Source organism: Canis lupus, chromosome 3 (assembly GCF_048164855.1).
Source record: "Canis lupus baileyi chromosome 3, mCanLup2.hap1, whole genome shotgun sequence".
NCBI classification, from domain to species: Eukaryota; Metazoa; Chordata; class Mammalia; order Carnivora; family Canidae; genus Canis; species Canis lupus.
Genome location: NC_132840.1, coordinates 64,376,103 through 64,392,854, shown reverse-complemented (window position 1 = coordinate 64,392,854; position 16,752 = coordinate 64,376,103). Strand labels below are relative to the sequence as shown.

The 16,752-nt window shown below is 38.4% G+C and overlaps 1 protein-coding gene across 6 annotated transcripts in view; it reads right to left on the bottom strand.

The window, feature by feature from the left end:
* Positions 1–4,529: 4,529 nt before the first annotated feature.
* Positions 4,530–16,752, bottom strand: part of ELMOD1 (ELMO domain containing 1) — a 68,754-nt gene continuing 56,531 nt past the window's right edge. For all 6 annotated transcript variants that reach the window (XM_072821817.1, XM_072821818.1, XM_072821819.1 and 3 more), the window contains 3 exons: positions 15,515–15,565; positions 13,952–14,085; positions 4,530–5,945 (listed from right to left, as the gene is read on the bottom strand). In XM_072821817.1, coding sequence (XP_072677918.1) covers positions 5,773–5,945; positions 13,952–14,085; positions 15,515–15,565 — 358 coding nt within the window. In that variant the 3' untranslated portion in view covers positions 4,530–5,772. The remainder of the gene's footprint in view (positions 5,946–13,951; positions 14,086–15,514; positions 15,566–16,752) is intronic.

Below are 16,752 nucleotides of genomic sequence, written 5' to 3'. Positions count from 1 at the left end.
AGATTTCCTCCCCAGGGTAACTAATCCACACACCTCAAATTTGCAGGGGGCAGGACAGCTGGCAACCAAATCCAGACTGCCTGGCTACAGAGTGATCCTGTCAGATCACCACGTTTCCCATGGTTGCTTTTAGGCTTGCCCTAAAAGAAGGAGGGCAGCAGGGGGATGGGAGTTCTTCACCTGAACTCAGACTGCAGGGTGTCTAGCATAGCATACAGGCCCTGGTGTGCTATGGGATGTGAGATGCACTCATATCTTCCTTCCTCTTGCTAATCCTTGATTTAGAAACGTCCTTAATAAAGTCTATTCTAAGACCCAAGCCTTGCGATGCTGTGGAGTTCTCATCTGGACTATTGTTATGGTAGATGGCAGTCTTTAAGGGGCCTCCCTTAATCCACCTTGTATGATGGAGGGGCTTCAGCCCTTGTTTTACAAGCTATATCTCAGCTTTCTCTTCTCTTTGCCACACTTACCTCATCGCTGTAAACATTTTATTTATTTATTTATTTATTTATTTATTTATTTATTTATTTATTTGAGAGACACACAGAGCGCATGTGCACACACAGGCAGCAGGAGTGGCAGAAGAAGGAAACCCTCTAGCAGACTCCATGCTGAGCACAGAGCCCGAGGTGGGGCTCCATCTTGGGACCCTGAGATCATGACCTGAGCCAAACCAAGAGTAGGGTGCTTACTCAACTGAGTCACACTGGTGCCTCAGGATAAACTTTTCATCTATGGCCTCTTTTGCAAAGCAGACCACTGTGCTGGGTACATAATAGATAAAATAACAGGAAGGCACCGAGCCAGGTTTTTATTTTTATAACCCTGTCCTAACCGCTCTCTTAAGCATCTGTGTAGGCATATTTCAGCCCGGGCTCTGCAGATCCACTGAGGAACCTCACTGAAGCTTCCCACAGGGGAGCCTGGAGGTGGTGTGCAGGCTTCCAGGACTCTTAGGGGAGACAGAAATCAGGAGAGAGCTCGTAGTCCTGTCAGAAATGTTCTTTGTGTTTCAAGGAAGAAATTCTAACCAAAAAAGGGGGAAGTCCTGAGGGGCAATATGGCAGCATTTGTGGTCTGCAACATAAGAATTTACCCTAAAGACACCTGAGCAAGAACTGTTTACATGTATATTATAAACTGTGTGTGTGTGTTGGGGGAGAGGGTTTATAGTGTATATGCATGTTTATAATCTACCTTGGGCGATAGAAAATAGTTCCACTTAGGGAGACACCATGATGATTAAAGTCAGGGCTTAAGGCCTTGGGTTTAAGATCTAGCTATGCCATTTACTTCTTTTCTGTACCTCTTGATCCCCTTCAACCATTTCACCCAGCTCCCCCCACCTGCTGGCAACCATGATATGTAGCTGTATCTGTGAGTTCAGGTTTTTTTAGATTCCACATATATGTGGGATCATAAAGTATTTGCCTTTTTCTGTCTGACTTATTTTACTCAGCATAATGCTCTCAGGTTCCATCCATGTAGTCATGAATATCAGAAGTTTCTTCTTTTCTATGGCTGAATAATATTCCTGTGTGTATGTGTGTGTGTGTGTGTGTGTGTGTGTGTATAAAATACATGAATAAATAAAACATAAAACATGGCATATATATATTCATCATTTGATGGACACTTAAGTTGTTTTCATGTCTTGGCTATTTTAAGTAATGCTCTAGTGAACTTGGGGGTACAGATATCTTTTTGAGCTAGTGCTTTCAATTCCTTTGAATAAATACTCAGAAGTAGAATTGCTGGATCATAGAGTAGTTCTATTTTTAATTTTTTGAGGATCCTCCATACTGTTTTCCAGAGCTGCTACACCAGCTTGCATTCCCACCCACAACGCACCCGGGTTCCCTTTCTCCGCCTCCTCACCAACATTTTCCTATGAGAGGTGATATCTCACTTTCTTGAAACCTGTGGCAATATATTTGATTCTCTAAGCCTGTTCATCTAGAAAAAGAAGCAAAGAGTTTCACTTTGTATGTTGTTAAGGAGGTGAACTAATGCAGATAAAGGTTAGCATGGTCCTGGCACATAGCATCAGTAGTCACTAAATGTTAGCTCTTGAAATGGAATCTATACCAGAATCTCTTTCATTCTACTACTTGATGTTACACTTCATTCTGCTTTTCTGCCATTTTGTTTCCAGATTAGAGCAGTTACTTCAAGCTCCCTGGAGAATTAGAGGCATTGCTTTGATAGAGTATGTCACTGTGGCTCAAAGTTTCCTAGATAGAACTGTGGTCCTAGATGACACTTTTTTTTTCCCGTCCCTCTTTTCTTCTGTTTCTCATCTCTGACCCCCACACTTCACCCACTCTGATCCCCTCCTGATATTTCTTCAGTTTGGATCTGGCTCCATCTGCTTACAGATCAAGATAATTTATGGCCATAGAGTTTGATTGCTGGGTTTTGTTTCCCCACTGCTGACGTTCTATAAGCCCAACCTATTCATGTGACCTTCTCAGATGAAGCTCATGCCTCTGATGGGTCTTTAAAATGTTGGGTAGTATCCTACATATCAAAATGTCTGTGTCCCTGTATGTACTTCTGCCAGAGGCTAGGACATGAAGAAATCAGGTTGCATTTATCTGCATTGTGGGTAGACAGTCTACTTATGTCTGTCTCTTGGTCTCTCTCAGGCACCTAGCATCTCAGTTTCCCTATACTGTCCCAGATTCACGCTGTTGTCCTAAAGAAATTATTAACAGTATCCTACTTTCCTCTCAAAAGTATCTTGATACAAATGCAATGAAACGCCGGGACACCTGCACCCCGATGTTTATAGCAGCAATGGCCACGATAGCCAAACTGTGGAAGGAGCCTCGGTGTCCAACGAAAGATGAATGGATAAAGAAGATGTGGTTTATATATACAATGGAATATTACTCAGCTATTAGAAATGACAAATACCCACCATTTGCTTCGATGTGGATGGAACTGGAGGGTATTATGCTGAGTGAAGTAAGTCAGTCGGAGAAGGACAAACATTATATGTTCTCATTCATTTGGGGAATATAAATAATAGTGAAAGGGAATATAAGGGAAGGGAGAAGAAATGTGTGGGAAATATCAGAAAGGGAGACAGAACGTAAAGACTGCTAACTCTGGGAAACGAACTAGGGGTGGTAGAAGGGGAGGAGGGCGGGGGGTGGGAGTGAATGGGTGAATGGGCACTGGGGGTTATTCTGTATGTTAGTAAATTGAACACCAATAAAAAATAAATAAAAAAAAGTATCTTGAGCTTGGGAAGATATATTATAAGGTCATCCTACCTTTTGAGATAGGTATATATTTAAGTTTTGTTTCAAGTAGAAAAGATGATGGGTTATCAGGCAAAAATATTTTTTCAGTATTATAATAATAAGTGTGATAAAGCAAGTCAAATGGAAGTCATAATTTTCAAAAATGGTATTTCAAAGAGTTTTCTTTCTGTAGTGCAAACTGGAATGTGTTTTTATCATAGCAAGTAGTGTTTTGGAAAACTTGGAAGAGGCTTGCTACATAATTTAAATTTTAAATGGTCAACCCTTGTTCAGTGGAATAAGGATAAGCAAGCTAAGAATGATCAAGGGGAAAACACATCACACATTTTTTTATGCTTTTGAAAACTTCTCCTCTTCTTTTTCTCACTTCACTTCATGTAACTGAGTAGAACGCATCTTTTACAAAGAAGTGTGAACAAGAAGTCTAATAATACTCAGAATTAGAAGGAGCTGGCAGTTTGTTCATCCTAAAATTGTACAGCCATATTAAGATACAACAGAGAGAAATTATGCAAGGAGCTGGGAGGGAAGACTCCCAGCTTTGTAACCATCAACTATCTCTACCTGAGCAGAAGAGACGTGAGTGGGTGTAAGTGCCACATACTATCAAACCATGTCAGTGATGGGGCCCGTGGTGGATAGAGAGAGACATCACGCACGTGGCTGACAAGGGCTGTGCTGAGTTATGGAGTGCTGTCTGCACACACGGCTGCTGCAGCTGCGGCGGAGCTCAGGGCTCCCAAGACAGGCCGGTTCGCAGGTTCACACATTCTCGCCCATAGAGGAATCTATATTCCTGTCATTCCTCGTGATACACATTGTGAGTTAATCAACTTCTTCCCTCCTCCATGCTGTGGAAGGGCACAGGGCTGTAATAGATGCAATGCAAAATGCTGCCACCTGGTATGCAGCTGAAACAGAAAGCACAATCCCAGAAAAGCTAGAATGGACGAGGAAACAAAAGGCAGCTTATGGCTGCCTTTATCAGGTGTCTGGCAGTAGACAAACCGGGCTTTATGGGAAGTTACAAAGAAGAAGCTGGATCTTATTCTTTCATTAGAGCACTATCAGGCCTCAAGATTAAATAAAATAAGTTTCTCAGACATGACACACTCTAATCTACACCTGGTTACTCTGAGCGATGGTGTGATTTACATGCAGCTCCAGCTTGTCTTTGACATGCTACCCACTCACATATTTGCATATTCAGAAGCTATACAAGCACAAAAATATTAAAATGAAATTCACTATACGTTACAGTAGAATGACATGTAATTTATTCATATAACTGACAGTTAGGCAGTACTCAGACTTCATTTAAATAAGCAAGTGATTACACAAATGTCTAATAATACTAAAATTGATAGTCAGAAGGTATAAAATACCATGGGTATGAAATGCCATGGTAAATACTATTCAACAGACTACAATCATAATTCCAAACTAAATCATGGTTTTTGAAATGATCTTTAGCAATTTTGGAATGATTTGATTTTTTTTTTCCCCTTCCAAGCAATTTACTTTTTCACTGATACAAGGCAAGGTCATTATTTTCAAGAACTATTACAAAAGGACACATTTTAGGTCCCTCTCTTGCAACACATTTTCTTGAAAATTGTTTTTTAATATAACCTCTTGACATTGAAAACAAACCAAGCACAGGTGCTTGGATCAGAACAGTGCCAGGGCATAACTCTGAGTTCAGCAAGAGGCAGGCAGTGAAAATCCTTTTGCAGCTTTTGAAGTATGCATACTTCTTTTCTGAGGCTCCAAGCATCATAAACATATTTAGGCGTCCAAGCCAGTAAAATTATGGGAATAAAATAATCGGGTATTCATATGACTATGACACAGTTGCAACTGGGGGAAGTTACAATATAATTCTGCCACACTTCAAACAAAGACAGCACCTACCTAAATTTGCTTCTTGTCAGCCTCATTATATTTTCACGAAGCGCAGCTGTGTTTGCAGGAATGGTTTGGCTTATCATGTGTCTGTCTGTCTGTATTACTTGAAAGTCATATACTTTATGGAATGAGTATACTTTTAGTGGAATGAGATTCAAGCGTGAACCTGGCCCGAAGAGCTAGCAACAGTGGTCATGAAACATATCAATAAATTAAAGGGCTTTCACAGAACAAGATTCAGCTAAATCTCTTACATACAAAATACAGCTAGAGAAATACAATTCTTCAATGCTGAATTACGAGGGGGAGGAAAACAATCTAAAAAAATAGAAAACTCTCTCCATACCTGGGTGTCAAGGCAAATGTAACACTGCATAATGCCACAATATGAACAGTCACTGGATGATAGGTACTCCAGAAATAGTGGTATCTGAGGGTCTGGTAATTATGACCAAGAGATGAAAATACTTTACCAAAAGGCATGCATACAATCATTGTGCATTCAGTGTGTGAGCTGGGACCTAAGCAGGGATCTAACACGACAATGAGGCAGTGTTCTGGGGGTATCCGTTAAAACCAGCATGGGTGACTACATGTTGATTAGACCTTCTGAGGCAGCAAAGTGTGGACACAATGCCATGTCTGGGTTCTGCAGCTGTTTTATGATCCTCTTGCGGAATTTCTCCCGCACACGATTAAATTCCATTATGTCCATGGGGTCCTCTTCAATCCAAAACTTATGGAACTCATGCATCAAATAGCCTGTTATAAATAAGACAGTGATAAGAATGCAGGAGAAAAAAAAGAAGTCCTTAATCACATTCAGAATCACTGAATGCTGAAAGAGGTGTTGGACCAAATGACAGCAACCATGGAGCTCAAAGAAGAGATCACGATGCAGCAGGTATTACTGTTAAAGATTATTCTTTAAAACTAGTGCAGTAGAAGCTACGAATCTGCAAGATTTTTGCAATTGGTCCTGGAATTATTCTCACTCTTCCTAAGGAGGAAGATAAATCAATTGTGCCATCTCTTGAACATGAATCACATCTGGAATATAATCCTAAAGGCCAACAGTCACTACTTCATCCTTCCCCCTGATTAAATTAACATAATGGTCTGACTTTTCAAAATTACTCCACTCACCTTTTTTTCTCTTGATATTCGATTTGAGTAAAGTTTTAAATTACTCTGACAAATCAAACAAATGTGTTCTGACAGTCTATTATGAGACAATAAAAATTGTAAATCAACTCTGAACACAGACTGGTCATTAAACTACATGAATTGTTAATAAGACCATCTTGCTCTGAAGCATGATGTAATATTGAAATACTCTTGTGTCTCAAAAATGTTATCACTGAATGATCTGGATTGGAAACATTTTTGGAATAGATGTTAAGTATTTGAATTTATTCACTGTGTTCTGTTTCCCCCACTGTGCAACCCTCTCCCCACCAGATTCAGTATTGAAGTATGAATAGCTTTTTAAAAAGACAGTAATAGATATTTGTATGTAGTAAACCTATTACAAGCTCAAGTGTCTCATTATGTATTAGAAAAAAGCATTTAAGGCTTTCCTTAAAGCATTAAAGCATTCCTAGTTAAAAAAACCAAATGTTATAGAAGCTTTTCTTAGTTTTAGCATTAGAGGGAGCAGAATATATTCTGGAGCCAGAAACCTGGTTTGAATCCTAGCTCTTCCACCTCCACAGGAAGCAGTGAGCAGCAGAAATGAGAGGGGGCATGGGAAGAGAATTTGGGAACAAGTATTCTCAGTGCTAATAGTAAAAAAAAAAAAAAATTGTTTTTCTATTAGGTAGCTACTTACAAGAAAACCTTTAACATAGGTCCATAAACAGATTTTTAAAAATCTTTACCATATCTCACTGTAATACAAAATTAGAAGTGACCTTCTCTCCCACCCCCAACACACTTCCAGATATTGATCCACTTCCACAAACACACTAGTTTCTCTTCTGTTAAATATGCTTATACATTTTTATGTATATGGTCTCTCTACAGCTACAGGAAGAAAGGTAGTAAGGAGAGAGAAAACTTATTTTACTTTTTTTGCATTTCTTTTACAATTGGATTATCTTTGGGCCCTCCACACATATTAACTGATGTGACAGTTTTTAGTATCTCTCGATGGGGACACACATCAACCTCACTCAAATACCTCTGGGCCATGGCCACTCTTATTATGGAACCTGATCATATCAGGGAAGTTCTAGACCACAGGTATCAGTCATCCCAGGGCTGTCCTATCCATCTCTGTTTGCTCTGGTGCTTGGATTCCTGGAGGAAGCATCTGGCCTTGAGCTCTTCTGATGACAACGTTGACATTAGCCTGTCTCATGCATGAAGAACCTATTTTTAAAGAGTTTTTCCTCATATTGGGCCAAAATCCGCTAACCTGTATTTCTTGGAACAGATTCAGTCCTTCTCCAACTCAAGTAATTGAAGTGTCTTTTATGCCCTGAGCTGCTCTTTTTTCTGGGTTAAGCGTCCCTATTTTTCCTCACCATTTCTCACAGTCTGTTTTCTATTCTGGTTGTTTTAGTGCATACCAAGAGGAAGTCGTTTCCTCTGATCTCAGTATCTTATTCAACCAAAAGAATTCAATCATCTGTCCCTTTCAGTGACTGAGAAAACTCCTAAAGTACCCTGCGGATGGTATAGGATACTCTTTAGACGTGCAGACCTCCCAGATCAACTATAGTTCAGTAAGATGAATCTCAGGGCACTAAAATATGAGATCCAGTGCTCTAAAAGATGCCCTCTTCTTAAGTTCCCTTGGCTTTTTTCTAAATATTATATTTTTTATGGTTTTAAGTGAAATCTATGACCATTTATACTTTATTCTTCCTGTACTATATAAAATACATAATTTTTCTGACTTGGCCTCTGAGCTCAAATAAACACACCTGAGCTGTTTTGTATCTAGCGTCAGGCTTCTAATACTATGAATTAAAATCATACATGATGAGTTAAAAGCATCTCATGAGTGATAAGGTCTTTACCCTTATTGACAGTAATAAGAAGGTACTGTGAAAATTACCTTCTAATGAAGAATTCACTTTTATCATCGTAATATAAAATATTCACCTTTCTACAGTGTGCTGGTATACTGGCAACTCATTCTAATGGTGATCTAGTAGAGTACAGAGTGTTAGAAGAATGCAGACCCATTTGGTTTCCCCATTTTTCTACCCTACATGCAATTACAGAAATACATTTTGAAAAGTTTAAAAGATAGGCAAGGATAAGACTAGAGGTTGGGTGGTTAACAATCAGACACTATTCTCCGGATCCTTCCTCTTAAATCTACAAAAGTGAAGCTGTAAAGCTTATAGACTCTATCCAATCAGGAAAATAGAGATTGAATAACATGATTTTAATCAAATTGCAGAAATGGTGGTTTGACTTTCAGGGTACATAATTATACAACTCCACTCATTTTTACATTACAGAGTGTTCATATATCCACTTGGTCAATTGGTCAGTTGGCTCATCTGCCAATTAACAAATATGCAACAGATACAAGAAAAAGGTAGAGTTTCTGTGCTCCCTACTTCTCTGTCTCCTGGAGAGAGATACCCTGGTAGACAATTCCAGCTGATGATTCATTAGGTAAGGAAGCTAACAAAATGGTGTGGCAAGTAGAGGTAGGAAACAGAGGTCAGGCTATTGCTTACAGTCTCTTAACGAATTCTTAACAACAGCTTTGTGGAGTGGGTAGTGCAGATATAACTTTATTTAACAGATGACAACACTGGGCTTAGACAACATATTTGAATGGTGTACAATTACACAATATAGCCGGAAATTGGAAGTGAGAACCTGAAATCATCTGACTTTCTACTACTGTACCTTTCCCAGTGGCTTCTCTTCCTCTGGTTCTTATTCTTACTGAATAGTCCCTTCATCTGAAGGTCAAAAGAAAGATAATTATTTTTTCATCTTCTGGTCATTGTACTTTCCTGTGCTCACTGCACCTAGCCTTACTTCATTTCATTGGAGCTTTAGATTGAATGCAATTTTTGTAGCATACTGCCTTGGCAGTGCAGTATTCACTGAATAATACTATAAAGTCAGAATGATAGAGACATTATTTTCTTATATTTTTTCACCTAGATGAAAATACCTGTTTAGAATACTAATTTAGTTTTCCAAGCCAAGTCTGTAGTGTATTTGTTGTTGCTTGAATGTATTTTGGTTTTGCTTCACTGCATTCAGTTGGTAGACAGCAGAGACATAAGCAAGGACACAGGTAATTGCAAGAATATTACAGAGGAAACGTGCAGAACTGATCGTGTCTGATGGAGGAACAATGAATTCAGGGCATGCTTTGATTCCTCTGGAGAGGCATGAGTCCCTGTGTGTACATCCCAATTCATAAGGGGATTGCTGTTCTTTCTAAAATCTGGTGAGGGCCTTGGGAAATAAGTATCCCTATTGCATGCTACTCACCTGGGCTAGGGTTCTCTTAAAAGCCTATCAGTTCAGGCCAATGCTAAATTTTTCAGGAGAAACAAGACTGCCTTTCTTCCACAAAAGACATTATCTAATATTTTAGCTTCCCTCCCTCCCTCTTTCTTTCCTTCCTTCCCTCCATTCCTTTCTTCCTTCCATCTACTTACCCACCCACCCATCCAACAAATGTTTCCTGAGTACTTACTCTGTACAAGGCTCTACGTTGATGATACAGTAGTGATCACAAAAAACAAAATGCCTGTCTCTAAGTGTCAGTTCATACGATTCTAATTTTGATTTTCTCCTGCCAGAGCTCCCCCACTGGGCGGCTTTTATTTTCTCCTCAATGCTCATGAATCCCAAATCTGTCCTTGTAATTCCTCATTTTCCATTATTAACAAGTCATAAAGTATATGTATTCTTAAATTTGCTCATTTTTATCTAAGTTACACATGCACATAGTTTAGAGTCATATAGTTTAACAAGTCTTGTTCCAGAAAACAGGCAAAAAACTAGCAGCACCTTCTGCCTTAATTACTGCTTCCCTTAATGGACATTTCAGCTCGTGCTGATTCTTTTCATTATTGACCCCCATAGCTCTTTATAACATGATTGCCATTGCTTGATTTTTTGGACTTCCTTTATAATAAGATGAAGATTTAGTTCCCTTTCACCCATTCCAACCACATTATCATGTATTTTCTAACAATTTTCTTTGTGTAGTATTACCAGCTTCCCTCTTTTTATTTACTTAGTTTTCACCCAGTTAACTCTAAACTATGCCATTGTCTTCACAGTGTGTTCAAGTGTGTTCAAACATGGTAGACATTCTATCAATTTCATATTCTTCAACTCTGCCAGAGCCTTCTAACCTGCTAAAATCTAGATTTATTATTCTCATCCTGCTGCACAGATACCACCTTGGGCTTTCCCTTCATCTTCATCCTTGAATATTCTCACTTGGTTCATATGATAGATTTCCTGCTCTGTGGACCCCATTTATTCCTTTCAGGATTACTCTCTTTGTGAAAGCATACACTTTAGGAGCTTCCTGTTAAAGGTACAAGGAGGTAAAATGTTTAAGACCTTGCATTTTTGGGATCCCTGGGTGGCGCAGCGGTTTAGCGCCTGCCTTTGGCCCAGGGCGCGATCCTGGAGACCCAGGATCAAATCCCATGTCAGGCTTCCGGTGCATGGAGCCTGCTTCTCCCTCTGCCTGTGTCTCTGCCTCTCTCTCTCTCACTGTGTGCCTATCATAAATAAATAAAAATTAAAAAAAAAATCCATCTACTTTAAAAAAAAAAAAAAAGACCTTGCATTTTTAAAATGTCTTTATTGTACTCTCACACTTAATTGGGAAGTTAGCCTGGATTAGAAATCTAAACTGAAATCATATGCCCTTAGATTAAAAAAAAATATTCTCAAGTTTTTGAAGACATTATTCTACTGTCATCTAGAATTCAATGTTGCTGTTGAGAATTCCAGTGTCATCTTCTTTTTTTTTAAATTCTTTTTTCCAGTGCCATCTTGATTCCCAATTCTTCATGTGGCAACTATGGAGATTTTTAGAACCATCTCTTTCTGTTATCATAAAATCTTACAATCATATGGACCTTGGTGTGAATCTATTTTAATTTATTATGCTGGTTCTTACCAGTTTATTTATTTTTTTAATTTTTTAAATTTTTTGGTTCTTACTAGTTTAAATATGAAAAGTCATCCTTTAGTTACTGGAAATTTTTCTTGATTTATTTCTTTGATTTCCTCTTTTTAATGTTATTGGTCTTTTTCCAATATTCTTTTTCCAGAAATTCCATTATTCATATATAAGAAGACTTCTAAAATGGTCCTTTAATATCTTGACTTTTATTTTCTATTTTTCATTTACACTTTTTGTTCTACTTTCTGGGAGTGTTTCCAGTTTTATCTTCAAATCCTTTTTGGTGATTTCATTTACACTATCTGATTTTTAATTTCTAAGAGCACTCTTTTGTCTTCTGGGTGTGTGTTCTGTAGCCTCTTGTTCTTGTTTCAAAATTAAAATTTCTTAATTCCTTGGGGATACTAGTGATACATATTTTTGAAGTTTTCCTCCCCTGCATAGTTTCTGTTTCCTTCTAGTGGTTTTATTTCTGCTTGTTTTGGACTCTCTTTCATGCTTGAGGCTTTCATCACTATTCTTGTTATCTAGTGCTGCTTATGAAATTATTCCAAAATCTAGTGGCTTTTAATACACTCATGAATTCAGTGGATTAGGAATTCAGAAAGGGCCTGGGAAGGATGGTTCCACACATCTGGAGTCTCAACTGGGAAGACCTGAAGGTGGGGTGACTTGATAGCTGGTGGCATGAATCATTTGGAGGTCTGTGGTGGACACTGGCTACCAGTTCGGACCTCATCTGGAGCTGTCTGTGAGATCACCTAGGTATGGCCACTCCATCTGTCCTAGACTTCCTCACAACATGTAGAGATCAAAACTGTTACACGATGGCTCATGCCTTCATGCCTCTCAGCTCAGTCTCTGAGAACCAGGTAAAACCCTTGTCTCACATAGTCTTGGAAGTCACATAGTGTCAATTTTGCTATACTCTACTGGCCAAACAACTGGTCAGCCCAGATTCAAAGGGTAAGAGGAACAAATAAACCCTCTCTTAGTGAATGGGAGGAGTGTCAAAGAATCTGAGGACATGTTTTGAACACTAAGACAGCTGATAATCCTTGGCTGTCTGAATATTTTTTACAAAATAAAAAGCCAGAGACTAAAAGCTTATTGGAAGTCCTGAGCATATAGGTAGGGCTTCTTGAATGTGAGCATGACTGTAGATTGATAATAGCTGGGTTGTTTCACTGAGGAGACCCAGGGGTCAGCATCTTGTAACCTCCTTTCTGTTGGGCTGCTCTGATAACCCAGAGAAGTTCCATCAATCTTGCCAAAGTTAGAGGAATGGGGAAGGAAGAGCCACCTGCATGATTCAGTCCTCATTAGCATTTTCAGTATGGTTTGCCAGCAGCTGTACCTGCTGCTCATCAGACCACAGACCCTTTGTTTTCTCCTCTTTGGAGAATAATCTACCACACTCTCCTGGGGCGGGGGGCAAGGGAAGGACAGAAGCTGTGTCCTAGGGAAGGGGATTTGGGCCTCTAAGAGTTTCTTAACATACTTTCAAGCAATCTTGCTGTTTTTGATCCTGCCTTCACCCCTATTTTCAGCACATCAAAATACTGCCAACTCCTGAACCTTTTGGGAGGTTCTGTGGAAATACATCAGATTGCTTCTTACCTTTCCACACTACCTATTTGGTATTTGCTTTCTCAGGATTACTGAATCAGTTATCATTTCATCTGTTTTCCAGCTTCCAAAATGAGGTTTTCCTGCCTCATTCTTGATTTTTCCTGTTATTATAAGGATTTTATGCTTTCTTGGAAAAATTCTTTTACATTAACTTTAGTGAAGTCTCAAAAGGGAACCTGATACATGCATTAATTATGCCAGCATGGTTTAAATGGTTTAAATGACATTTCTCCTTTAAATTGCCCAGTTTGCTTAGTGACTTGGAATATCTTTCCATGTTTCTCCAAACCAGTCTGTGTGGCCTGCAAGGTCACCATGACATTCAGATTTTAGGATTCTGTCTCTAAGAATGGAAAGTACCACCTCTGGGCTCTGTCATATAGTCTTGGTCTTTATCTTCTGAAACCTCAGTATAGCTGCAACTCCAAGGATACTGTTCATTAATACTAACTTCTGAATCACTACTTGTGGTGGCAGGAAAAGCAGTGCCAGTGCCAGCTCCACCACCATCAGTTTCACTCACTAAACCAAGATTTCCTCTTTCTAATGTTCATTAGGCACTAACTATGGAACTATCTAATAAAAACTCTTTATCCATTATCTCACTTTATCTTCTTATCAACTCTACGAGGAAATACTCCTTTTATACCTGACATAACCAAGGCTTAGAGAGGTTGGGAAACATAGATTTGGGAGTCAACACAGGCTGTCTTCTGAACCTGCACTCTTAAGTGCTATGCCGTGCAGGATCAGAAGGAGAGAGATACCCAGACCAGAAGTTGATATGGTGGATATTATGCAAGAGCTGAGAAAGAGAAAAATCCATGATGCTTGAAAATATTACTGTAGAGTTTTGAATGAGAAAACAACAAACTCAAAACCAAAGGGGAAGTTCAAAGATCCCAAAGCAGCCAAATAGCAAAGATCTCTCAGCTTTGCTTCTTGTGTAGAATGTTCCATAGACACTATATTGATAATTCAGCAACAGGACACTTACAAAATGTTTGCTGGAAATGAGACAGTGTTGGAGCTTCTGGGGCGATGTTGTAGAAGTGAGTTTTTAGAGCTCCACTCACCAGTAGATTATATGCCAAATCAGTTATATTGATGCCCACGATTGCAAATGAGTACCTGCAAAGTGCAAACCACAAAACCAACTATGTGTCACACAAGCATTTAAAAATAATCTAATTTTTAAATTACTGCTAAATTATCAAAGAGGCAGGTTGCCATTCTGTTTCTACCCAATCTCTACCCTGAATTTGCAACTTTGAAAATGCGAGTAATGTAACCAAGAGAATTAAGAATCCATATGCTTTGATTTGGTAATTCCGTTTTCAAATATACAAGAGAAAAATATCAGAAATGAAGAGCTTTATACTCAAGGATACTCATTATAGCATTATTTATAATGGCAAAGACATGGAAACTATGCAGATATTCTAAAAAAAAGATGAATGGTGAAATAAATTATAGTAATCTCATATAATATAGCCAATAAATACCATATTCCTAAAGGCTATTTAAGTAGGAAACATTATATATGAAACAAGCCAGGTTTTATTATATGTTCACAAATGTGCACAAAAAGAGGGCAAGAATGAAGTGCCACCAAATATTACTGTTCTATGTTAGAGGAATAAGATTGGGTGATTTCTTTTTTGCTTGCTTTCTTGTATTTTCTATATTTTCCATAATTAGCCATATATTACTTTTAAAATGAGGCAAAATTTAATTATCTTAACACTCGGTATATTTCCTATTTCCTTTTCTATATGGCTATCAAAAGTTAAATGGAATCGAGCTCTTTCAGTCTCTGGGTTATATAAATCTAGCACATAAAAGAAAGGAGTTCTCCATTCAGAAATATTTTTGAATGAAATAGGGCATTAAAATAAAACCTCTAAAGTAAATTTATAATTTAATAACCTGATACTTGATAAAAATTCTTAAAACTACTAGATAAATTCTTTTTTTTTAAAAAAAAAAAGTAGGTTCCACACCCAGCATGGAACACAGTACAGCACCTGAACTCATGACCTTGAGATCAACACCTGAGCTGAGGGACACTTGGGTGGCTCAGCGGTTGAGCATCTGCCTTCAGCTCAAGGTGTGATCCGGGGTCCAAGGATCAAGTCCCAGATTGGGCTCCCTGAGAGGAGTTTGTTTCTCCCTCTGCCTGTGTCTCTCCTCTCACTCTGTGTCTCTCATGAATAAATAAATAAAATCTTAAAAAACAAACAAACAAAGCCTGAGCTGAGATCAAGAGTCTAGTGCTTAACACAACTGAGCCACCCTACCTATGGAATACAATGATAAATGATGATTTCTGAAAATCATTTCCATATAGTTATATCTTTGTAAATATTGTCAGTGGTCAAAAGCGAAGTAGTACCATAGAATCATACAAATGAATCCAAAAACTTATAAACAGCTTCTTTTAAAAGTTCAGCTGAATTATATATTTCCATCAGGACATTCTTCATCTTTGTCATGTTTTAGGATATTTTTATTCTGGTTCTGGTTCTTACAACCTTTATATATGAAATCCCACACTCACCCAATTGCTTTATCCATCCTTTTCTTCTCCCATTCTGCTTTGCTGAATTTGCTGAATGAATAAAGAAATAAGATTTAATCTCTAATTGGTACTTGTACTCTTTTAATGTTTATATTCAAACTTTTGACTACATGCAGAGATGTCTGTAACTCAGTTCTCAAACACTAATCAATTTAAATGTTACCAACTAAAAATCCACAGTAAAATTTATGTGGAGCTCAGAAATGGAATTATTTAAAGACCTGCTACTTATTCCCTATTCCCTTTAGTGCTGCAGTGGGAGACAGTCCTTAAGGTGAAACACTAATGTACTTTTTTAATGGGATCATTGATTATCAACCAGTACTTCTTCCTTGAACCTTTGCCTGGTATGTCTCTTCTACCCAGGAGTGCCCTTGTCCTCTTCATGATTCCCCACTGCATTTCCTTTGGTTTTATTTCATGGCCTCTATCCTATTCACTCTTATTTGTGATGTATGGCTCACAGTAGATGCCAAATAAGTGTTTATTGATGAATAAAGTAGTGAACTAGTGAAAGGAAGACAGAGAGAGAGGAAGGAAGGATATATAGGTTTTAAAAATTCTGTTCCAGGGATCCCTGGGTGGCGCAGTGGTTTAGCGCCTGCCTTTGGCCCAGGGAGCGATCCTGGAGATCCGGGATCGAATCCCACGTCAGGCTCCCGGTGCATGGAGCCTGCTTCTCCCTCTGCCTGTGTCTCTGCCTCTCTCTCTCTCACTGTGTGCCTATCATAAAAAAAATAAAAAAATAAAATTTAAAAATTCTGTTCCAATAAGTGCTATGGCATCTCCTCTGTCTAGGCTAAGACAGCTAAACTATATGAGTTCCACTTTAATCCATTTTATAATTTGAGCTTCTCAATAAGACTTTGTAGAAAGGGCTCTATCATTGAAGCATCCTGAAAATACTGCTTTGCGTTCTTTTACTTTGTGGATTTGCAGGTCCTTCCCATTCTCTCTTACTCCATACTGCCAGTGTTTTGTAAACAGGAACCACGTTCCACTTCTCTTTGTGGCTAATGTAATCCTCATTTTACAGTAAAAAAAAATGTGGTTAGCATTTGAACTAAATAACATTTTAAAATTAGAGTTATGAACATTTAGCTTCCATCTAAGTAGGGTTAAAAGACCCATGTAATACACACAGCACGAGACCAGGAAAATGTACAAAACTGATATTTTAATTGATATGTACTTTCTACTCTGCAAATGACTGGCTC